This window comes from Centroberyx gerrardi, chromosome 15, assembly GCF_048128805.1.
Source record: "Centroberyx gerrardi isolate f3 chromosome 15, fCenGer3.hap1.cur.20231027, whole genome shotgun sequence".
Classification (NCBI taxonomy): Eukaryota; Metazoa; Chordata; class Actinopteri; order Beryciformes; family Berycidae; genus Centroberyx; species Centroberyx gerrardi.
Window position 1 is genome coordinate 8,446,260 of NC_136011.1, and position 24,893 is coordinate 8,471,152.

General features: G+C 45.6%; 1 protein-coding gene across 2 annotated transcripts in view; it reads right to left on the reverse strand.

Moving 5' to 3' along the window:
• The window catches only part of cdh23 (cadherin-related 23), a 169,164-nt gene that overhangs the window by 37,985 nt on the left and 106,286 nt on the right, over window positions 1-24,893 (reverse strand). The window contains exons 14-37 of one of the 2 annotated variants that reach the window (XM_071913296.2): window positions 24,810-24,874; window positions 23,939-24,176; window positions 21,496-21,601; window positions 20,801-20,928; window positions 19,352-19,424; window positions 18,194-18,310; window positions 17,663-17,775; window positions 17,367-17,474; window positions 15,077-15,266; window positions 14,631-14,776; window positions 13,941-14,160; window positions 13,068-13,220; window positions 12,734-12,847; window positions 11,681-11,829; window positions 7,173-7,233; window positions 6,498-6,646; window positions 5,764-5,899; window positions 4,405-4,793; window positions 4,175-4,276; window positions 4,024-4,026; window positions 3,698-3,847; window positions 2,648-2,776; window positions 2,306-2,434; window positions 1,650-1,877 (exon numbers count right to left, since the gene is read on the reverse strand). In XM_071913296.2, coding sequence (XP_071769397.2) covers window positions 1,650-1,877; window positions 2,306-2,434; window positions 2,648-2,776; window positions 3,698-3,847; window positions 4,024-4,026; window positions 4,175-4,276; window positions 4,405-4,793; window positions 5,764-5,899; window positions 6,498-6,646; window positions 7,173-7,233; window positions 11,681-11,829; window positions 12,734-12,847; window positions 13,068-13,220; window positions 13,941-14,160; window positions 14,631-14,776; window positions 15,077-15,266; window positions 17,367-17,474; window positions 17,663-17,775; window positions 18,194-18,310; window positions 19,352-19,424; window positions 20,801-20,928; window positions 21,496-21,601; window positions 23,939-24,176; window positions 24,810-24,874 — 3,396 coding nt within the window. Of the gene's footprint in view, window positions 1-1,649; window positions 1,878-2,305; window positions 2,435-2,647; window positions 2,777-3,697; window positions 3,848-4,023; window positions 4,027-4,174; window positions 4,277-4,404; window positions 4,794-5,763; window positions 5,900-6,497; window positions 6,647-7,172; window positions 7,234-11,680; window positions 11,830-12,733; window positions 12,848-13,067; window positions 13,221-13,940; window positions 14,161-14,630; window positions 14,777-15,076; window positions 15,267-17,366; window positions 17,475-17,662; window positions 17,776-18,193; window positions 18,311-19,351; window positions 19,425-20,800; window positions 20,929-21,495; window positions 21,602-23,938; window positions 24,177-24,809; window positions 24,875-24,893 lie in introns of those variants that run through there. The other variant, XM_071913297.2, reaches the window with a different exon arrangement.

Here is a 24,893-nt window from a genome sequence, read left to right on the forward strand (position 1 = left end):
AAGAGACGGAGAGCGAGATGGAAGAGAGGCCTGCCTGATGCTGCCAATGTCCTCTCTCCAGTGTATTTCTAGAATCTTATATCAGCCTTACATCATCTCAGATCTTATATCAGTGGTAGATTCTGTTATTGCAGGCTTATACCACCCATATCTCACTTTATGGCATGGACAGGGTAACTAAACGAAAAAAAAAATGTAGGCACACATGGCAACACCTAACAGTTACACCAGTGATACACACACACACACACACACACACTCTCTCTCTCTTTCTCTTCAGTGAGGAACACATAACAGAGCTTTTCAATATTGCAGGCATGTCTAAACAGGAAGCATCAACATTCATCTTCCTCTTTCTGCAAATATGGGCCAGAATTGTGGCTTTCCTGTTTACACAGGAGGGTGTTTCCTGCCCCTATACAGCTGATCGGCTCACTCACAAGATCAAACAAAACACAAAAACATTGGAACCAATGTCTTCAATTTACTGCGTGGGCCTATTGCAATTAGTAACTGTTGATTTGTTTGAGATGTGATTTGTATCTTGGCTTTAGGCAGGTTGACAAAGAAATCAATGATCATTGGCCCATGTAAATGCAGAAAATCCACCAAATGAGCCCCTCATTCCAGTGGAAGTTGGAAGTGCTTGCAGTACAATGTCTGACCAAAAGAGGCCTCTACAGTGGGATGTGATGCTGGATAACCCCAGATGACTCCTCCTGGCTGCACACCAATCCATTGCTGCCAAGTTCAAGTCACCATGAACAGCTGTCAGCAACAATTTAGATGAGATTTATACCGCTCCATAGAGGTTACTGCGTCAAACTGCACAGAGAAGTATGCCCAAAGATAAAGAAACCTCATTTCGAAAACAGAGTCAAAGTCTGGTTTCCCAAGGTGGTTTTTGTTAAAACCCTCATTTAACCATGGTAACTGAAGAGGGATACAATCTTATTTACAGCAAGGGTCTGTGAGAAAAGTTGCAGGGAAAGTAAGGATTGTTACACACATTTGCATGTTTGGAGCTGCCCAGTACAACCACAGTCTTGTACTGTGGGCCACCGAGCTACTGAAGGTTCAGCTCCTTGCTTGATCACCAATTACAGTTTTCAGCAGGAAGGATGTGGTCCTAAACCTCTACAGCAACACTGGATGTTCCAATGTGCCTTTGTAGTTATAAAAATACTGTATGTCGAGTGGCTCTCTTTCTAATATTTTTCTTGTGCATGGAAATGCCTTTTAGTCACTGAGTCTTACAATCTTGTTTTCCTTAAAAACAAGTGAAAAAATCTGCCAGTGGGGTTAGACTTCACTTGTTTCCAATGCAAATCAGCTTGTTTTGACAATCTTTCTTGACAATATCTTGTCTGGTGACTAGTATCAACATAATGTCACATGATCAAGAAAATTGTTTAAACAATTTCATTCACAATGGAATTAAGTGAAATGATCTAACCCCATGGGTAGATTTTTTCACTTGTTTGGAGAAAAGTTCAGATTTTAGGACTCAATAGTAGACTAAATGGCATGTTAGGATGGGTGTTTTTTTGCAGTGTAGTAGTAGTTAATTTGGAAAATGTGTAGGCCTGTTAAGATAGATGTTTTTTGCACTGTACTACTACTCCCAGTTCCAGTTCCCTGATCCTCACCGACAGCGGTGGTGTGCCGTCATCTTCCACGGTGACGGTCAGCCGGTACTCCTGCTGGCGCTCCCGGTCGGGCGGGGCCGTCCGCGTCACCATCTCCCCCGTCGTTCGGTCCATGCGGAAGGTCAGGTCCTGGTTCCCGGCAGTGATGTAGTAAAACAGCATGGCGTTGGGGCCGATGTCGCGGTCGGTAGCCACCACGCGCAGGACTGACGTACCTCCTCCGATGTTCTGCAGTGTACATTATAAAACAGATAGTGCCGGTCCTCAGTTCTGATTGGCTGAGTCAGATTGGAAGCTGCTGTAAAATACTCAATAAACACAAACCTGTGACCGCATAACAGAACTTAAATATTAATGCGCAAACCAAAAATCACCATTCTTACCAGTACTTATGTGTCGCTTAACAATTACATTTAACTACTGTTCAAGATCTATATTGTTTAGTGGAAGAAAAGCATTTCATTCTTCTAATTTAATTCTTATCAATTAACAATAAAATATTTATTGAACATTTGTGTTCTTTCTACTGTTGTTTCATAAAAGCAATAAGCCATGAGAGGCAGTGCAAACCCACCAAAACACAGACTGACATCATGCATGGTTACAATGAACAGCATGTGTGTGTGTGTGTGTGTGTGTGTGTGTGCGTGTCCCACCTCGCTCACGCTGACGTTGTAGCCCCTCTGGCTCTCTACGACTGGAACATTGTCGTTGACGTCCAGGATATTGATGGTGAGGGAGTGGTCTGCGTATCTGGGAGGCGAGCCACTGTCTGTGGCACGCACCTGTAACAACAGACACATACACTCATATGACGTACAATCACATGTGGAGACACAGAAAGCAAGTGTGTGCACGTGTTCTGAAGCCAACAAAGGCAAAAAGAAAAAGAATCTCTTTTCCTTTAAGTGAAAATTTCAAATATTGACATAACTATACCTATCAGCTCAAATAGCAAATAAATGTGTCAAAAGTATGCATGTGAATTGTTATCTGACCCTGAGTAGGTAGCGGTCTACAGACTCTCTGTCCAGAGGAGAGTTGACGTAGACCTCCCCATAGGTGTTGTTCACAGTCTTGATCTCAAACACATCCTGCATGTTGCCGGCCACCAGAGTGAACTTGACCTGAGAGAGAGTGAGGGAGGGAGAGAGACAGAATGAGAGAGAGAAAGAGAGAGAGAGAGAGAGAGAGGGAGAGAGAGTAAGAGACAGACAGACAGTATAAGAATGAAAATGTCATACTAAAATATTACTACATACTATATAATATACTATAATAGTAGCTCAAATTAACTTATTGTACTGTACTCTGCTTCTGTGAATAGCAAACATTTAGACAAATAACACTCTCATATGAAAAGGTACACAATCCAGAGTGAGATCTATTGAGATAAAGGTGCTTGCGTGTGGCATTTTCAAATTCATTGTGATGCCTTGGTATATTTACTGCACACAAATGTGACCATGATTGAGAAGATGTTGGTGGCCTCTGTCTCACACCAGTGATATTATTAGTGCCAGTGTTTCTCAAAATTAAGATCACGTTTCCCATAAATCATGTCGCTTTCTGTAAAGAGGATGTTGCTACTTGTCTCCTCTCCCCCACCCTGGTGTTTTCTTTCACTTTACTTTTTTTTTAAACTTGTGGGAAGGAGATCTATGTCTTGGCCACAAATTATTATCTCGTGGGAAGGAGATCTATCTTGTGGCCAAAACTTACTAACTCATAGGAACGAGATCCTTATGTTCAGGGAACGACTTAGTAAGGTGCTGGAACAAGATCATAATGTTTGGGACTGAGAAGCAATATAATGCTGTGCGCCTCCAGCAGATTTCCTGGTGGCACACAATTCAAAATGCAGTGTAGAGGCTGCCAGTCTTCTCTGTGATGGTCTCGTTTATCTTTGGTCATTGTACTAATGTCTCAACATTAATGCGGTAATGATTTATTGATGTTAAAATGCTACACGCAGCACCTTTAAACTTTAAGATAGATTTTTCCACATCTTTCTGAATCTTTCATCCCTCTTTCTCTTTTGTCCTCACCAGTCCGTTGTTCCCAGCGTCTTTGTCCCTTCCCAACACCACTGCCACTTTTTGACCTATGGGTGTGTCCTCTCGGATGTCCACTGAAGAATCAGATGTGATGTCAAACTCCGGACTGTTGTCATTCTCATCCAGGATGGTGATTGACACCTGTCAGGAGGTAAGATGAAATGTATGAGGTTCTGCCACTGGCCAGATCACTGAAATGACACTTACCTTTGAAATGAAATAAGACCACCAGACCTAAAAATACAGGATAATCACTTCACACACACACACACACATTTTGTGCGTTATATGCTCAATGCTCTAAAAAGAAGTCTTACCTTCTGCAGTTCCGAGGAAGGATGCAATGAATAAAAGAGGAATGCCATTAGCTTTTCTACAATAGAATGGACAAGACACATATTGAGTTGAAAAGTGCACATGGAAAAAGAGAGACAAAACAATAGAAAGTCTCAGAGTGAAGCGTCGTACCACAGTGGAGTCCTTTTTAGGTCCTCCATCATCAGCTATCACAGTCAAGAGGTACTGGTCCCCCTTCTCTCTGTCCAGCAGGCCTGTCACTGTGATACGACCCTGAGGTTGGAGAACATCAACATATATGTCCATAAAGAGTCCATAAAGATTCTATACATGTACGCATAGCTAGAAATCTGTCCAATATGATGGACCTGGCCTTTCCTCGTCTGTCCTCCTCCACTCACCGTGATGCTGTCTATCTTGAAGAGCGCCAGAGCGGCAGGCGAGGTGTCGGAGTCGAAGCGGAAACTCAGCTGGTTCAGGTTGTCGGCCGACTCGGCCTGCACCTGCACCACCTCCGTTCCCGTGGCGATGTTCTCCCGCAGCGACGCCTCGTACCCGGCGGAGAAGAAGGCCACGGCCTCGTCCAGCTCGTTGAGTAAGGTGACGTAGACGGTGCAGAAGCCTTGGTGGAAGGGCGGGGCCTGGTCGGTGGCCGAGATGTTCATCAGATAGCTGGTCTTGGTCTCAAAGTCCAGGTAGTCCACAGTGGTTACCAGGCCCGTGCTGACGTCCACCTCAAACTTACGGTCCGCACCAGACACTATGGCGTAAGATACGGCTCCACCATCACCTGGAGAGAGAGAGGGGGGGTGCATGGAGTGAGGGAGAAAGAGTCAAGGAACAAGGTGTTGTAATGATATCTTAGTGAGATACGGAAAGGTTTTAAAATCAGGGCTGAATAATGTTATTTTTAACACCACTGCATTAATGAACAATGATCGGTAACTTGGATATTTTGAAGACAACTTGAAAACCTATTTATTTAAGCTGCTGAATATACCAGTGTATGGCGGAAATGGAATGATCAAAAGTAGCAAGTGCATTCATTTAGATCAAACATTTGTGTCAAAGGTTTCTGTATGTATGTTATAACAAGTTTACCTTCCAGCCAATCATAATTAATTATTCTCCCAGCATAGTAAAAATTATGAAACTTTTCTCCATATCATTTTGTTTCCAATGCTATACTAATATTTAAATTATTTATAGCTACCTGTGGTTTTATTTAAGAAAAGGGACATTCCATCGTTCTGTTTACTATGTTCTGTTTATAGCATCTTCAGGCCTGCTCTAAGTGTTTTGGAGAAAGTGTGTCACAGCAACAGATGTGCAATACCGTGTCTAGCAATTCTTGACACAACGGGAAGTGAATAGAGGAAGTCCACACTGGAGCAGAAGTACGGTGTATATGTCACACTTAGCTAAATGCCTTTTTTTTTGTGCGGTAGTGCGATGAAACAAGGCAGGTCGGGACTACAGCCTTCACAACAAGAACTGGTTGAGAGATTTTACACTTCATTTGGAGTGACACCCACTAGTGTCAGGGTCGGTGGCCGGCACACAATGACAGATGTGCCAATGCCAGCACAGCAGAAGCAGGGCGCTTAAAGTCACAATTAGCTAAATGCCACATTGTGTTGCATGGTATTAAGATAAAACCTGATACTAAGGGATTGACAGCAACAAGAACTGCTGTGATTTGAAAGTCTACATCTACATCTCTACATCTCTAATCTTGTTTGATCTGAGGTTGCACCCACCAGTGTCAGGGTCGGTGGCGCGCACCACGATTACAGATGTGCCGATGCCAGCTGTCTCCCTAAGGCTCAGCCGGTTGTACTGCTGCAGGGTAAATACTGGCGCCTCATCATTGGCATCCTCCACGTAGACAATCACCTGCAGGGGGAGACATTTGAAGTTGGACATCAACTCTGCACATTTACTTAAAGGAATACAGAGTTTTTGGGAGATTGGGAAATTTATCTATTAAGCGATGAAAACATAGACACAAAAATCATGCACGTGTCCCTGGTAGATCATTTGGTGATAGTAGGCGACTAGCATTATCTCAAAAGTGAGAAAATGAGAACTTGTAGCAGCTCTAATTGGCACGTAAATGATATGCATCTAAGTGTGGAAGTTTGTGTAGGAGTTTGGTAAACTTAACGCAAAATATGATACAAAAATAACAGGACTACTTGTATAGGTAGGAAGTGAAGGAGGTGGGTGATTTGTGACTGTGTACAGCTAAAACTCTAAAAATACATAGTTACTCGCTTAAAATAGTTCCAAAAGGAAACTGTGGCTTCATCAGCTCTATGATTTCGGTGTCTATGTTCTTATCACTTAACAGGTAAATTGACCAATCTCTGACCAACTCTGTATTCTTTTAATCTTTCTATGATTGTTGAAACGTTCTTGCACTCAGGGTCTCCACTTCACCTCCCCTTCACCTCCCCCTCCTCTTCCCCCTCTCCTCCCTGTGTGTCCTCACCCGTACGGAGCTCCTCATGCTGCCCTGGTCGCTGTTGTAGGCCTCCACCTCCAACACGTGGGAGCTGCTGGTTTCTCTGTCCAGAGCCCTGAGGCCTCGTGTCAGTAGCCCTGTGTGCTTATCGATGCTGAACAGACTGTTACTGTTCCCTGCATGCATTCACAAGCACGTACACACACACACACACACACACACACACACACAGGGAGAGAGAGAGAGAGAGATTTATACTGAAATAGAAATATGCATTTTAGCAAGTAATTTAGTATTAGGTCTTAAATTGTTTTTCTGAAAACACTAGGGTGAGATAATTTCACTTACAATGCAAATTAACTTGCTTCAATAATGTGTAATTTGTGTCATTTTCTCTGATTATGTGTGAATTTGCATTGGAAACAAGAGGAATTATCTCACCTGCCCATTAGTGGAATTTTTCAATGTCTTGTGAGAAAAATAACACTGAAGTCTGAATATGAGACTAAACGAATTAAGATTTTTTTGAGACTTTTTTTGCAGAGTGTTTCTTACCCACACTGCACAATTAAACAAACAACGCTACCATCAGATGATAAGTCGTGCAACCCAGTGTGGCATGGGACTCTGCTCATTTGTTTGTGAGCATGGGGAACGTGTGAAAACCATCAGGGAGGAAAAAGGAAGTACAGTCACACTTACCAGAGAGGATCCTGTACAGGACCCTGCCATTCTCCCCCTGGTCTGCATCTGTAGCTTGCACCTGCACAAACAGAAACTCTGTTCTTGCATACAAATAACAGCACAGGAATCCCCGACACCGCCAAATCTGCAGCGATACACACACGCAGGCCATCCGGCTACTTGCAGCGTACAGCAATGCCATCAACCTCCCTTTCTGCCAATACATTACAAAGTTATGACTTCATTCCAATTTGCAGTCTGACAATGGAGACAGCCAAATGTGCAAGAGCCAAGATGGATATCATCATGAGACACTAACAGAAACACAAAATAGATACTTGGATTTGGTTCAGTGATCAAAGAATACATCATTTGGATGGGAATCTACGCGTGGGGGGGAGAGCCCAGTGTGATTTTAGCCACAACAGGTGTGCGAAGAAGCTGTGATGATCACATGCTAGGCAACATACTGGACGCACATTTTTATCGATGCAAAGATTTATACAAACAGATGGACAAATCGGTATACTTCCTCATTCACCACGCATCCACTGGTCCACAATGTCTTGTTGCCACAACAACCCCAACATAGCTTGGCAGCGACTCCATAATGGCAGAACCTCTCTCTCTATTCCTCTCTCTGCCTCCCTCTCTTTCTGTCACAGGCAGATAGCCAAAAAGCAGACGAAAACACAAACCCAGCACAGACAGCATGGCTCCACAGCGTACACAGATAAAAAGTGGAGCATGCTGGGCCGCTGGTGAATGGGCCATGTCACAAGACTGACTTCTGAATCCAGAGAGGCACAGAGATGCTGGCGCTAGATGAGGCCGAATTCAAGTCACACCCTGCTCTTCTGTGGCTATGTCAGACCTCTACCCACTAACCCACACAGACATCCAGGCACACACACTCAAGACACTCAAGCACATGTGCATGCTCCCAGGTATGCACCAACACATTGACACACCACACACACAGACTCTCTCTCTCTCTCTCTAGTCCTGTGTCTCCTCCTTTGCTCTCTCTCGCTCCCTCTGTGAAGAGGGGCCCAACTTCAGTCTCATTAGCTTTATAAAGAGATGTGGAGAGGAGAGGAGAAAGAGGAGGAGAGGGGAGGGGGAGACGGGAGAAAAAAGAGGCTGGGGGGTCAGATCGGTGAGTGATGAATAGGGTATTACACAGTGGACTGCACCACTTAGGCCATAAAAAGGGGTGTAAAAAAGTGCAAGACTACATTGCTGAGCCAGATGTTGCGAGTGTAAGCATGTGGAGTGTTCGCGTCTGGAGATTATTCACTAAGCCTCCGCATGGCTTGGAAAACGCACTATTGTCTCAGGCTCTCTGAGATTAAAACAATAGTGAAGCATTTCAATCACAATGCTTTTACCCCCTTGTCCTCCCCGTCCCCCCTTTCTTTCTCCAACGCTTTCCCCTCACACTCTGGGAAAGCAACAGCGTGAGGGGGGAAAAAAGAGTGTGTGGAGCCAAGAAACAAGTCTGACCCTCACTTACTGGAACTAAACAAGGTGCTGTTTTAAAGAGTCTCTAGTGTGGGTGTGAGTATATATTTTTCAGTCCAAATTACTATATGTTCAATTTGGGGGGAAAAGGGTTAATTGTTCAGAATTTCAGAAGTAAACATGATTTACATGGTCTAAAATGAAATTTTGAAAATGAAGGTGCTATGATAGCTAGTGATCTCAATACTGCCTCCATGTATTTTTATGTCCACAATGGTTTTGTAAGAGGAGGTTTTCTTAATCTTTTTTAATGGTTCATGTCTCATTTTACAACTAAACTCTTCAAATTACATACATTTCGACATGTGAGTTTCCTGACATGTGCTTGAGTAACTGCACATTGTGTATGGGAGTATGTGCAGATTGCAATGTGTGTGTGTGTGTGTGTGTGAGGGACCATGTACGTATTTGGGTTAGTATGATTAAGACTTATCTGGAGTGGCAGAATGTGAATGTGGATATTGGCCAATAGAGGCTGCAGGTCTGACGTCTATGAACTGTTACTGTATTTCCTCATTCGATCTTTGCTTACATGAAGTCTGGATGATGAAATATATGGATAGGATGAGAAACACTGTAAATCAGAGAGGCAAGCAAGAGGCAATAAAAGGCAATAAAAATCTGATATGCATAAAGTATGCCACTGAGAGATTATTTAAGAGCCAGTGAGTGCAGAGTTGGTCAAACTTTAAAAACATGAGTGGGTTAGAGAAAGTGCACTTGTAAAGGAGTTAAGAAATGAGTTGGACTGTTTGAAAAGTAGCTGAGCTGTCAGATCTAGAGGAACAACAAAGTGGGGCGATGGAGAGGGAGAGTACCTTACAGCTAGGCTGCCAAGCTACAGAGCAGCAGGCCTAATCACAGAGGTGTGCGGTATAGGCTACAGTGTGCGTGGGTGAGAGAAAGAAAGTTTGTGTTTGAATAGCTGGTGTGTGTGTGCGCGCGTGTGTGTGTTGGGTGGTGCTGACTAATGAACTGACTCTCTAACGAGCCATCCTGCTCCACTGGCCTTTTCACAGCTTTCCTGGCATTTGGTCTTAAAAATAATTTCACGTCCCAATGTGTTTCCCTTAAACCGATAAGCCATGCTTTGTCTCCGCTGAATTAAGGACGATGACATTTACAAATGTTACTGTGCTGAAGAGGGGGGGGGAGCGGAGAATGAGAGGGGGGATAATTGGAGACCGGGGTAGAAGAGGTGGGTGCCTTGTACTTTACGAGGGGCATTTTAATAAACCCAATTTGTATTACATTGAAGAAAGCCTGTCAAGCATTGACTGTTTTGTAGTCATTGATTTAATAGCTACATAATTGCTGCAAATGCCAACCACTCCCTGCATCTGCATGTGCGTGCATGCGTTTCTGTGTGTTTGTGTGTGCGTGTGTTTGTGTATGTGTGTGTGTGTGCTTGCGTGCATGCTTGCGAGTGCGTGTGTGTGTAAATTGCAAGCCCTTGAGTGTATGATCCCAATAAACTGAAAATAAGCCCCCAAATAAGCCTAACTCAGCTCGGTTAGGCTTGGCTGGTGAGGCAAAACACGGCATATCAAGAGAGCTGCTGTGGCACTCTGATAGAGGCTGACCACACACACACACACACACATACACATACACACACCCACAGATACAGATAGCCACACAGACAGGCAGACAAACAGACTCACACACACATGCACACACACACACACACACACACACACACACACACACACTTCTACCTGAAACACACAGACTTGCCATCTAACCTCCTTTTCATGCGTTTTCCCCATCTAGGGCCAAGACAACATGAACTCCACCGATCCCGGGTCCAACGTCACCTCATCCTCCCCCACAGAATCCTTCACTCTGTCTGGCCTCACTAGCACCCTCTCTCCCTCCACCCCACTGCCTTCATCCCATCCTTCAGACACCCACAACCCAGAATTCACCATCATGGTGGTGCTGGGCCTCTCGCTGCTGCTGGCCGGGTTAGCGGCCTTCCTGGCGGTCTGCCGGCCCTCGGGACAGGAGGGGGACTCTGAGGGGGGCTGCGGCCTGGGGGAAAGCTCAGCCCGCGGGAGCAGCGGGTCCAGTGAGCCCCAGCTCAAGGTGTGGAAGAGGCTGGGCTCCTACCGGCGTTCGTACAACATCTCCTTCAGACGACCGCCGCACCGCAGGCCGCACGAGCGCGAGCACACACACGCCTCCCAGGCTCCGGCCAGACAGGCGCTGCAGCCTGAGGCCAGCGTGGAGCCACAGCTCACCATGCCTTGTCTGTTTGACTACGTCACCGAGATCTGAACTGAGGACAGGCCAAGAGCTGACTGACTGCTCCCGGAGACCAGTGTTGCCTGCATGCTTTATGGCTGGCCCTGCGAACTGTGTCAAACAGTATTTGCAAATAATTTTTAGCATTTATTTTATAATATTTTGAGTGGGGTTTGCCGCAAAACAAGTACTAGAATAATTAGGTAATTGCAGAAAAGTGAGTTTATTATACTTTTCTGTGAGTGATAATTTGCCTTTTTTAACTAGATAAAGTCAACTGAGCATGTATGTGCCTTTTCAGCACAGCCCTTTATCACATTCACACAGTACCATAGATTCAGAACTGGGAGCTGCCCAGTACAACACTGAGCAGCTCCACTGGTGCAGTTAGGGGTTAAGTGCCTTGATCAAGGGCAGCCATTTGTTCCGATGCAGTAAACCCCACCCAACTGGTAAACCACATAGGTTAAAACAAACACTAAGAATTATTTGCCAATATTATTTCACTCAGGTCTCAATAACACCTGATAACACCAGCTGACAGGGTCATCGTACTCTAACTGCATGCTGATGGTGGGTTATCAATACTGACAAGACAGGCACATGCTACCTGAGCCATTGCCAAAAGGAAACCACTCTTTGTAATTGACTGATTCTGTTTATGTCACTGTTGTGTTGGGAAATAAAGTGTTTTTCAAGTTTGACTTCTAAAAGTGCAATATGTTTTGAGGTTTTTGCAGTGTGTGTGTTTCCACCTGAAGGATGCTGGTTCCTTGGGGCACACTCTCCAGTATGCTGGTCTCATAGCTGTTCTGGAGGAAGATGGGCCTGTTGTCATTAACGTCCCGCACTTCAACAAACACAGTGGCTGTGCCTGTCCTCCGGCTGCCCGCTGGACCATTGTCTGGAATAGATTTGCATTTGTATTTAGTTTGTTTGCATAGGCGCAGAAACAAACACATTCATAACTGCATCAGTCGCAATGATGCTAGTTTATGCTAATTTCAGGGTTGGCGCAGGGCAAATCAAACGGACGGGCATTTGGTTTTCATGCAGGAGCCGAACTTGATTTAATAAAACTACAGTACTTTCATTTACAACAAGTTTACATGATGGCCAAACCCTAGGCTAAGGTCATAAACATAAAAGGTAGCAGCCTGATTTCCATCACCAGTACCTAGATTTTGCTGAAGAAAGTTTACAGAAGATATAAAAATATGACAGTTTATACCAAATACAAAATGGGATATATATTGGTTCAGTGTTGAATATGGTACATTTACTGATCTATCAGTCTTCATAAAGCAGAAACCAAAAGTTTTTGTGAAGAAGGAAGCCCGGAACATTGTTGGATCTTCAAAAGTTGGGTCATTTTCAGTTGCTTGTGAATTAGCGCAATATGGGTAATTCTATTCTCTTGTGTCGTTTTACATTATCTCTGCCTCTCCTCCAGTCTCTTGTGTCCACGGCCCCCTCAGCAGATAAGTCACCCTGACTCAATGGTTTCCAAAACAGGAAAACCTCAGAGTTTTTGTTCTTTCTTTTCAAACAGGAACAAAGGCAGTTGAGCAACACTCTGAAATCACTGCAGACGTGCAGGCATTGCTTTTCTTTTCTTTTTTTTTTTGATCGTTGCCGTCTTACAAAAGTGGAGAAGAGCAGCTTTGAAGATGAAAAACAAAACAAGAAAGAAAACAAGAGAACAAGCCCTATTACAACAAATTCAAACAAAGATTGTGTAAAAGCAAGGATGATAAAAGATGCCAGGGGTTTTTATCATTATCAGATGGTATGATGACACGACGCACCTATAGCTTCTATAACCAGAGTGTATGCTGCCTGGGTCTCTCTGTCTAGGCCAACCACGGTCCGAACCACTCCGTCTCTGAAGCCCACGCTGAATTTACCATCCTGATTTCCACCTGAACAACAAAACACACAGACAAAACCAAATTCATTTAGGGTATATCTATAAAACACACATACAATTGCAAAAAGTGACAGGAACACGCACAAGGAGCTCCTCTCATACTCAAACACACACCATAAGTACATACAGTAGCCCCAACGCTGTAATCCTGCAAGTCCCCAGCCCTGGCACACACACACACACACAAACACCTCCCCGCTTTGACCTCTGACCTGTGATGAAGTAGCTGAGCTCGGCGTTGAGGCCGGCGTCGTTGTCGGAGCAGTTGAGGTTTGCCACGGTGTGCTCCCTAGGGACGCTCTCCTGCAGGGACACGTTGTACACCAAGGGGAAGAAGGTGGGCGTCTCATCGTTCACGTCCAGAACTGACCCAGAGACACACACACACACACACGCACAGATAGAGACAGACTGACATGAGGACACATAAGGCAGTAGGGTGTAGTGAGTAGAGAGACAGTCCTTCAACAAGAGGATTCAGGTTCAAGCACCCGGTGTCGGTAAGCATCCGCACTGCTGAAGTGTCCTTGAGCAAGACACGGATTTCCTATGTGATTCAGGGCTGCTGCTCTGTTGATGACCTTTGACCTCTATGTGGTGAGCGCCAAGCAAGAAGAGAATTTTCCTACGAGAATCAATAAAGTATCGTATTATCATTATTATCATAAAACAGAGGGGTTAAAGAGAGCTTAAGCTTCATCTTGATCCATACATGTGATTTATTTTCCTCAATTTGAAGACATTTTGACGTTTCCGACTCATCTGATCCATGTGAGAAATGCCAGTGCCCCTTATTCAATTTTCATCCAATCCTTTTCCATCATGTTCACAGCAGTGAGACCATTAATCTCCTTTGAGGGTTTCCACATCCCACCAGCAGGTGGTAGCATCTTACTCAGCATATTTCTGAGTCTGCCTGTGGTTCAGCATCTTGCACAATGAAGTAACTCTTCACATCAGAATCAGAAATCCAGTCACACCAAGGCTTACCAGTTTCATACCTAGGCTAACTTCAGCGGGGGCAAAGGGAGTTCGAACCCAGGCTGAACATCTCATCACCGCCAACCACAGACACAGACTCTCACCTGTGATGGTGAGGGTTGACGTCGAGGTGCGAGGGAACTTCCCTGCGTCGTAGGCTATGATCCTCAAGTGGTACTGGCCAATCTGCTCGCGGTCCAAGGTTGCCGTGGAGGTGAGCACCCCTGTGGAGGTGTTGAGGTAGAAGTCCAGGCGGGGCATGCCCATCTGTAGAGCCATTGTTACCAGGCCGTTCTTGTCCTCATCGAGGTCCTCCACCTGGACCTAAGGGAGGCCAGGGGAGAGAGGAGAGGATACAGATGAGGGGAAGGGAAGGGAAGGAGAGAGAGTAAGGAAGAACATGGGAGATTATGGGGCACAAGAAAAGAAAAACAACAACAAAAAATCTAGAGTAGATGTGGGAAAAGTTTTTGGAAATTTGGAAGCCATATCTAAAAAAAATCATATCAGAACAGCATTCAAGACCAATGATCCCCTCCATCTGCTTGGCGACCTACGTCTAATAATTTATCACACTGACCATATAATAACATCTTGTCAGTCAGCAGTCATTGCTCCACTTTGTCCCCAGAAAGTCATTATTAGGCTGTCTGGACGTTTTGGTGTCAAATTATGCAGGGACTTAGTGTTTGCTGAATTGGCTCCCCTGAAGCATACAAAGCAAGTTTTAAGATCTTTGTATATTTGTATTACAAGCCCTGCATGCCTGAATATGGTCCTTGTCTAGTGTTTACCTTGAAGACAGAGGATCCGCTCGGCAGGCCCTCTGGCACCTCAGCCACAAAGGGCAAGTTGAGGAAGGTTGGGTCGTTGTCGTTGAGGTCCAGCAGGTTGACGAATACCGTGGTGCTCACCGAGGCGCGCAGTGGAGGCCTGCCGCCTGAAGAGGGCGCCAGAGGGACACATTCAGACACGCACATCCCACGTCTCATGGTCAAGAGAGTTTATTAGCCACAATAAAAAGTTTCATGGTCAACATAAAACTTGAGGAATGAGGCTTGCAGAAACGGGCTAATCGCTCAGAATTGAAGGCTCCCTGCTTAGAATGATATAAAGCAATTTTAGCTTACTTACAGATGGTTTGGGTGTGTCGTGCTGTTGCGGTCGAATACACGCTTAAGCTGTCGAGATGGATAGAAATGCAAACTCACGCCTTACGCACACCACACACACTACTCACGGTCGACGGCTGAGATGACGATGGTCCTCATGAGCAGCGAGTCCTTGGGGTTGGAGCTCTCCCTGTCCAGGGTGATCCCACTGGTGCGGATCTTCCCTGTGCTGCTGTTGATGTTGTAGAAGGGGTTTTCGGGGCTGATGCTGTACACCACCGTCCCGTTGTCCCCGTCGTCAGGGTCCATTGCCAGCACCTGCACACGGGGGTGACAGGAGAAACCTTGCTGAATGTTTTCATCGGGCCGAACTCTTTCATCACCTCCTCGAGAGGCGAGTTCCCCGTTGCCAGGCTGACCATATAAATAGTGAGACTGCGTGGTTAAATAAAGGTGTAGTAAAAAAGGAGGTGAGACAAAGGGTGTGAGAAGAGGAGTGAGGAGAGGAAGGGATTGAGACAGAAAGAGGCGCTCAGGAGAAGCGTGGGGAGTAAGGAATGAGGAGGGGAAACGGGAAAGGCCGGAGAGAGGAGTGGGACTTCATAGTAATGAGCACGTCCCCACCTCACCCCCGAAGCGTCTCTCCCCCCCCCCCACCCCCCACCTCCATTCCAAATACCCTCACACATCAGTCAGGTGAAAGAAAAATGATAATGTCTCTCTTCCGACGCAAAGTGGTGATGGGTGATTAATGCGTGAGGCCGGGAGCCTGGCTAAAACACTGGCTGATTTTTTAAAGAGCTGCTCAATTATTCAGGGCGCTGACGAAAAACGCTGGGAACTAGTTAATTGGTCATTAGAGGCACAAAGGTTTTGCAGGTGTTTAATTATTAAGGGGACATGGAAGACAGGCATCTCAGAGGCCTATTGATTAGCAACTGCAAAGGCAAAGATGGGAGATATAAGATGTGGGGAAGTGTATTCATAGCTAGCCGGGGCCAGTTGAACTAATCAATCCTTGTCTGAGGAGAGAACATTAAAAGATGGCGGGCAAACACATTAGCCTTGTCTATTGAACTGCTGCCCTGGTTTGAGTGGAGAGCGGCAGAAAAGAGAATATTGTTTTTGAATGAGATATTAGAGGAGGCTCACTGTGTGTGTGGCAGTAGGTGTGTGGGTGCTGAATGTAAATGGCTAACTGAGGCTGCAGTGGGAGGGAGCGCTCTGGGATTTTGGGTTGGGGGGGGGTCTGATCCTTGCTCTGGGCACAGCAACCAAATTCATCGGCTCACTGGACACCTCCAGGAGGACTCAGCAGGTGGCCCCTTGTCGCCATGGAAACACTGGCCGGGCCGGGGCTACATCGGGGCCAATTACAGGACTGTAAGGCTGGGTGGTCCGATTTATTGAAAAATGGTCAGAGGGGCAAGAGTGTCTGTCCACAGAGCACAAAGAGTCACATACAGTATGCATCGCATCGCTGGATGCACCTTGAATGAACTCAACTGAGGAATAGCTACAAGAAAACAGCAAAAGGGGGAAAAATGCGACCACATTTTAGCAGCGCAAACACTTGCTTCCTTCATTTCTCTTCCCTCGCCATCTCTCCATTCCTCTCTCTTGTTCTGCAAGATGGGTTCTCGCTTCCTCCTCAGCCTAGCAGCTGAGTAATTTGCTATGCGTATGACTGCAGGCTACATTTTAATTAGCAATCGGACTCCCTTAATTACACTCACTGACGCCTCTTTAATTAATGGACAATCAGGGCTTAATTAACAACAACACATTGCCAAAGACACCAGCAGGACAATGAGAGAGTTTGGGATAATATTAAAGTGTTTACTTTCTGATGACCTACGCCGTGATGGTAAACTGTCCATCGATCTGCCTGATGAGGATTATGTGTGCAGAAGCTTCCTTCTACTACCTACTTCTAATGATCTGTTCTTTATCTGTGTTACATGTTTCCATTCTCAATCTATATGATCACAGATACAAGGATATATATAAGATCACTGTACGATGCATAGCTATTGCACCATCTGGTTACTCTAAAGTCCCATCTATTTACATTAAAAAAAAAAAAACACCTTTGTTTGATCCAGGTCCGCAGAGTAAAATCAAATCATGCAGTAAAATCATAAATCAAAACTTGAACAGCAAAAGGAAGGACACTGGCGTTCTTTCTACTGCACATTTATGTAGAAAAGTAGAAGCCAACATTTCAATGAATTGTCCCGATGCAGCAAACCCCGCCCATGTCTTAGTCTAAGCAAAATGAAACAAATGCTAAGAATTATTGGTAAATGCTATGTGACCCAGGTTTGGAAAGAATACCAGTGGGCTCATTTGAGTGTTTTTCACAGGACCATTTAATTAACCAGTTAGTGTTCAGCACGCCGGGCAGGGTGAACTCACAGAGATAACATCAGTGTCTATGGGACTCTTCTCCACTACATTGGCATGGTATGGCTCGTCTCTCCACATGGGGGCGTTGTCATTGATGTCCAGGATGGTAATGTTCACCTGGAGGAAGAGGGAATGAGGGAAATTGTTAATAACCAACTACAGATACCTCGCAATTTATGTACCATAAAACACCTGAAATTGTTTTAACCAAAACTGTTGTATTGTAAACACACTGATTAAACAGTGGGAGGAAATGAGAGTTAGTTAAGCGGGTTCTGATGGGTGATGGTGGCAAAGTGGTTTACCGTGGCGATGCCAGTCTTCTGTAGCGGGCCAACCCCTCCGTCCACAGCTCTGACGATCAGGATGTACTCCGACTTCAGCTCTCGGTCCAGTAAGGCTGTGGTGGTGATCTCCCCTGAAACACACACACAATCACTTATGTTATATTAGATTAGATATTATATAGATTTTGCTATCGGCTCTTCAAAACCAGCTATGGAAGTGGTCAGGCTCAAATGGTGATCGGGATTCTAATGCAGTCGGGATGCAATCCAGCCAAGATGTGCATACAAGCAACGTCAAGAGATGGAGAGGGAAAGAAGGAAAAAGTAATGCAGACCCAGATTTAAATAAAAACTGCCGCAGGAAATGCAAAACAGCCGTCTTCAGGCCAAGTGGGGACATACAGTGATATGGTCTGAAAAAATCCAAATGTGATGTGAAACGACAAAATAAATAATAGAATCAGATTTCAAATATCCTGTCACAATGACAAGTGTAACCATGGACATACTTTCACACATATACACACACACACACACACACACACACACCTGAGCGCGAGTTGAGACGGAACTGAGAGGAGCCCTCCAGGGAGTAGATGAGTGAGGCCTGGCCAAACTCCCGCGAGGCGTCCAAATCAGTGGCATTCACAAGCAGCACTGTCGCCCCTGTGGGGGAGAGGGGGGAGAGGGGGGGGGGGGTTGTGTGACAGAAAGAAAGTTAAAAATCAAAGAGCGAGGGAAAGAAGGAATAAGAGAAAATACAGAGCAGAAAGAGAGAGAGAGAGAGAGAGAGAGAGAGAGAGTGAGTGAGTCATGGGAAAAATATGTGCAGTATAGTAAAGAGGGGAGAGAGAGAGAGGGAGAGAGACGGAGGCCGAGAGAGAGAAACCGAGACAGAGTGTAATGGCATTCAGAGAGAGCTAATTTCCTCACCGCCCCCATCCCCGGCTCTACTGACGGCATGGCAGTGAGTGGGTTTATGGATTAGTGGATTATCAGCTTGTTTGGCACAGCCCATACTTGGCAGAGGCCTGATCAATACCCAGGCAGGCAGGGGGATGAGAGGCTAGCCAGCGCCCCGGGGCTAGCCTTGAGCTCAGCCTCGCAGCCCGAGCCCTGGGCCCCCAGCTCCGGGCCCAAGCACTTTAGCCATAGTCCGCTAAATCTCAGCCCCGGCCCAAGCCGCTCAGCGATGTGCTCCCTCGAATCAGTTCGGAGACACAAAAACTGGCCGGTGCCTGCTAGAGCTCAGACAGAGAGGGGGGCGGTCAAATATCTCATTTCCCCCCCAGCGACTGGAAACTAATCTATTGTCTGGGATAAAAGAGTCTTCTGAATGCATGCATGAGAATGAATATAGCAGCCGGCGATTTTTGCCTTGAATAGTCAATTTACTGCACTCTCACTAAGCATTTAAAAATACTATGCAGAACAAAAACAAAAAAGAAAGTAGAGGCCAGTGGAGGCAAATAAAAAAACACTACCACCAAGAATGCAGAGCTATAATTGAATATGCTAATAGTACGGCAATTCAAGACGGAGGTTACTCTGGGCTATGCGTGGCACAGGGGAAGGTGATGCATTTAAGTCACTGAAAAAAAATGTATGCGCTGTTTGGAGTGCTGTCTGAGTGTTGTATTGGCTGTGTAGAATACGAAATGCATTCAACTGACAACTCTGTGACCCCGAATTTACAAAGTAGCTCACCTGCAATAATGTTCTCTGGGATTTTGACAATGTAGGATGGCTTGCTGAACTTGGGTGGGTTGTCATTTTCATCCTGGAGGAGGGGTAAACATCAACAACAGCTCAAATCAATTCGCTAAGGGAGTCAAAATGCCACTTTTGGTTTAAAAAAATGAATAAATAAATAAAACAGAACTTTGTCTTGTACCTGGCTTCACACATTAGCATTGGGTCTAGCATATTTCAGTGGAAATCAATAAAACATTTATTAGCAGAAATTATGAGAAGAAAATCTGTTGTGTAGGAGTGACGTCACGCAGATCGGTTATATGAAGGTCGTGATTTGTTTGAAACCTCCATGAAGCACTTTGTTTATGTGGGCTGGACAAGAAACAACAGCTTCCTCTCACAACATGGAAATGAGGCAGAAAATAGATATTACAAAAGGCGTCACACTTGCGGTGACAGGTGAATAAAGCATTACAAATATTATTATGTGTTAAACCGAAACAAAGGGTAGCTAAGACCCGTAATATGACAGGAATGAATGACTACAACGCGGAAGAGGATCTGCTGTCACGCCGACTTTCCCCGGCGCATTCATATTTTACACAACCTCCCCTCATTGAATTAGACTCTATAGCACACCAACACATCCAGTTGTGTGGCTATTTGTGGAGAGGCTCCCTGCTGTGTGAGCCGCTGAGAAATGTTAACACTTTAACAGTCACTGGCACCACTATCTATCTGGGCTGTATGGCACACTGGTGCAAAGCATTGTGTGTGTGTGTGTGTGTGTGTGTGTGATGCTGCCAGCTACTGATAAACCCCTGCGGTGTGAGTCACGACACTGGAGGACAGAGGAGAGAGAGAGAGAGAGAGACTGCAGAAGCACATATCTCCCTGTTGATTTTGCATCTCATCATGCATTTCCTCATCTTCTTGCACTCTCTTTCTCTCTGCACCATCATGCAGGGTGTCTAAGGATATGCCTAACTGGACTTATCCATTCTTCTCTGTCATTTGTTCTTTTATGAGCCAAAAGTCAGAGAGATGGATGTCCATCGGGGGGCTAGCAGACACAACGTTTATGAGTTTTGGTTGCTTATCATTGCTGCTGCTTATTATTTATTACATAATAACATTCTATCCATCAAAGACACATTCAAATTTATTGAACGAATTTATTTTAAATGACTTCCTCAAATCATTATATGTTAGTGGTTCATAGCCATGTGCCATTGAGGCCGGAGTCTGCAGGTTTTCATCCCAACCGAAAACCAGCTAATTTCACTGATTAATAGACCTTCATCCATGGAGGAGGAACTAATCAGTGAAATGAGTTGGTGTAGTGTTTTGTTGGAATGAAAACCTGCAGACTCCGGTATATGTCAAAAGCCACCCAAATCCATGAGTGTGTGTCTGTGTGTGTGTGTGTGTGTGTGTGTGCGGCTGCAGGGGTATACTTACAATCACCTCCACAGTGACGGAGACTGTGTTGTTGAGGGCTGGATTCCCCCCATCTTTGGCCATCACTGTCAAGTAGATCATCCCTTCAGAAATCTGCTCGTAGTCCAGAGGGCTGTTCACACTGATCACTGGTGGAGGGAGGGAGGGAGGGAGGGAGAGAGGGAGAGAGAGAGAGGGAGAAAGAGAGGGAGAGAGCTTGTGTGTCTTGCGTGTGTATGTTAGTGACCTGCATCTGCAAGACCATTTGCGTGTGCTGTGTATGTGTGTATACCCACACCTGTATATACACCCATACTCAGTGATGTAGTGGTAAATAAAAATGTGTGTAAACTATGACCTCCAGCTAGTTATCATCATAAACAACCACCAATATTATCAAAACTCTCTTTAATTCTATTTCTTTTTCAGAAAATCAATAATTTATGCTCTTTTTTCCCCATAAACGCTGCCACCATCATTTAACTCACATCAGTTCAGAACTACTTACTATGATATATAGCATGAATTTACGTCATGAAGATTTATATCAGCCTAAAAATGTGGATGAACTCTATTCTGCAATTCTGCCATTCTCTATCCCTGCACTACTGTTACGCTGGTGAAGAATTTGTCTTCTGTGTGTGTATGTGTGTGTGTGTGTGTGTGTGTGTGTGCGTGCATGCATGCGTGTGTGTTTGTCTTAAGGGCGAGCGTACCTGCGTAGCCCTCCACCATGATGATGCTGAAGTACCGTGGGAAGGCCGACACTGAAGTGATGGTGTAGGTGAGGAAGTTATTGGGTGGAGAATCCTCATCTGTCGCCTGGGGAGAGGTGTGGGGGGAGAGGTGTGTGTGTGTGTGTGTGTGGGGGGGGGGGGGGGGGGGGGGGGGTAAGTGGGTGGTGGGGGGGCAGACAGAGGAGGGTGGGGGGGAGGGTACTTTTAAAAACACTGCCTTTAACATATGCCTCAGTCAAAGAAAGTCCACAGAGAGGAAAAGTTTTGAGTGAGAGAGACAGGTGGACAGACAGCGTGGCGGGACAGCTGCTCCGGTAGACAGTGCTATGTGTCTTTGTGTGTACGTTTGCACAGCATGGATATGCCTATGTGTCTGCGTGTGTGTGTGTGTGTGTGCATATGTGTGCGGCCAGGAAGCTGTCAGTCAGTGACGCCGTGTTATTGGACAGATTAAAGCTGATTCTGGTTATTAGTGGTGCAGGCGTCAATATTGGATGAACACCAACCGAGCCAAGACAAGCCAAGCAAGCAGAGGACAGACGAAACTGCACTTTGCTGGGCTAATCCACAACAACAACAACAATCATGACACCCCCTCGTTATACTAGAGCTGGCAGCACCCAAAAACATGATTCCTCCGGCTGTGAGGGGAGTCTACTGGGCTTCACTGGCATCATTAGACGCTGGACAGGTTGTCAAAAACACTCACTTGTATCTCTCCATAACACGCACATCTCTGTTCTTTGATTTCGCTCCAAACTGTTGAGTAAGCAATACCTTTCTTCCCCCACAACTTACTAAGCCTAGCCTTTCTCCTCCCAGCCGTCCCTCTCTATCAAATTTCAACAAATTGTTTCATATTAGACAGTCGTTTACCATCCAACAAGGTGAGAGGAGTTGGGGGCAGCAAATCAAATAGATGAGTGGCAAAGGAAGTAAAGGAATAAGAACTGCAGAGAAAATGAAAAAAGGAGGCTTGTGAGAGATATAGCTGTTAGAAAGCATCAGTAGAGGGAAGCGCAAACCTCCTGGGCATTGTTTGGGGAAAAAAGAAAGAAGTAAATAGAAGAAAAGCCTCTCTTTACTTTGTCTCTCAACACATCCTCTCCCTCTATTTCTGTCTTTCTCCTCTTTCCTCCCTCTCTCCCCGTTTTCCGGACTTGTGTGTGTGTGTGTGCGCGCGTGCGGGTGTGTAAGCATGTGCGTAGCAGGTTCCTGGGCAAAACCGCTGACACGTAGAATTGTGCGACTGGCTTCCACATTCCTCTCAGGTGGCGTATTAATAACGACAGCGTTTAAGGTTAGCACGGTCTAATCAAACGCGGCGAGTGAAGCGTTGAGCCCAGCCACCAGCCAAGCTCCCACAATGCAAACACGCGGTGAGGGGGGGGGGGGGAGCCGCAGCACACCGTGCCAGGGTGAGCCACCGCTGTGCCCACCGCCACGGGGACGTAATAGTCTTTCTCTCCGGGGTGCAATCAAAGGAAACGCTGAGCCATTAGTTACCATCATACCCCCGTACCTTTGCCTCGTGTGAGGCAGTGACACGCCGCGCCGCGCCGCGCCGCGCCTTCATGGATACAGCTCACGCATGAACATACGCAAACAAGAAAAGCACTGATTAAGTATTAAAAACAACAGGGTTGTGCGTAAGTGCATCATTATAGTAACAAAGAGGAAAAAAAAAATGAAAGAAAGAGGAGGAGGACAGCAAAACCAAAACGCTGTGGGTCTGGGGATTGTTGGTATCTTACAGAGTCAGGATGAAATCCTCTGTATATCTCTGCGTGTGTAGGTGTGGGTTTTATATGTGCATGTACATGTGCGTGTGGACATATTGTTGCAGATATGTTTGTGTGAGTTTGTAAAGTGCGTCTTTTTGACAAACCCCGACCCAATCTTCTATCGCATATTGTTGAGAATGTCATTTTACATTTACTGATGATTAAGCAATAAGAGGCTTAGCAAGGCTTACTGCCTTTATAAAAAAAAAAAAACGAAACAGCAGTAGCACACCATTGTAATAAAAAAAGAATGCAAATGTTAAAGAAATCATCTACTGTTTAATCAGGCATGAGAAAAAGTTATTTTTCCTCCAAGCAATGTAGTTCTTGAACAGCAGCTAAACAACGTGGTTGCTAAGTACGAGTATGAGAGGTTATTTTTGGTTACTGCATTAATATTTATAATTCATATTTAATACTTATTCACTTATTATTGTTGGTCACAGGTGTATGTTTATAGGGTATTTTACAATGGCTACTAAAAGGACTGAGGACAAAAACTATCTGTCCTGATCGAGGTTGTCCTAAAAAAGGTTGGCCGGAAAAAACGCTGTGCCCGTTTTTTTGTTCCGACAGCATGTAGGTGTGTGTGCTGGCTTAACCGTGTGTGTGGGTGTGTAGGTGTAACTCTGCCTCACCCTCACTCGGGCCACCTGCTGCACGGCCTGCTCGTTCTCTCTCAGGGAGCCCACGTACGCCTCCTTCTGGAAGAGCGGCGGGTTGTCGTTGACGTCCAGCACGTTGACCCGCAGCCTCCCGGTCGTCTCCTCCCCGCCGCCGTCCCTCGCCAGCACGGTCAGCGTGAAGCGGCGCATCAGCTCGTAGTCCAGGCCGGCCCGCAGACGGACCCAGCCCGTCTCGGCGTCCAGCGAAAACCTGCGCGAGGGAGAGAGTAGTAATGACAGTGGAGGGGCAGTGGAGGGGCAGTCGAAGGACGACGGGACTCGGGGCTAAATGGGGCGGTAAAAGGGTAATGCCGAAAAAAAGCTATTAAGTCTGCTGTACCCAAGGAAAAAGTCTAAAAAATTTGGGAGGATCATTATCCCTATCCTCTATGGATCAGCCTCCCCTGTAAGTGATGGTGTTACTTCATTTGATCCCACAGTGAGAAATTACTTTTCAGTAAGTTTAACACACAGAAACAGACAATAAATACCAGGAAGCGGCACTGAGTGGATGGGTAAGTTACAACTCCATCCTGTTCTTATGATACATTGGAGATACTGAATGAATGCATAATGTGACTGTGTGTGTGTGTGTGTGTGTGTGTGTGTGTGTGTGTGTGTGTGTGTGTCTGTGGCCTGAGGATAGCAGGCCTAAAGAAGAGAGCCAGACACTGTTCCAGCTCAGCTGTCATTGGCTTGTGTGTGGGGTAGAAACAGTGCTACGAGTACCCAGAAGTGACTAAATAAATTAAACATTAATGTGATTGTGTGTGTGTGTGTGTGTGTGGGCTGTATGAGTGTGTGTGTGTGTGTGTGTGTGTGTGTGTGTGTAGCTGTGTCTTACTGGTCTGGCTCATCACTGAAGTAGTAACGCACTGTTCCAAACGTGCCTACATCTCCGTCTGTGGCCTGGAGAAAAAAAGAGAGA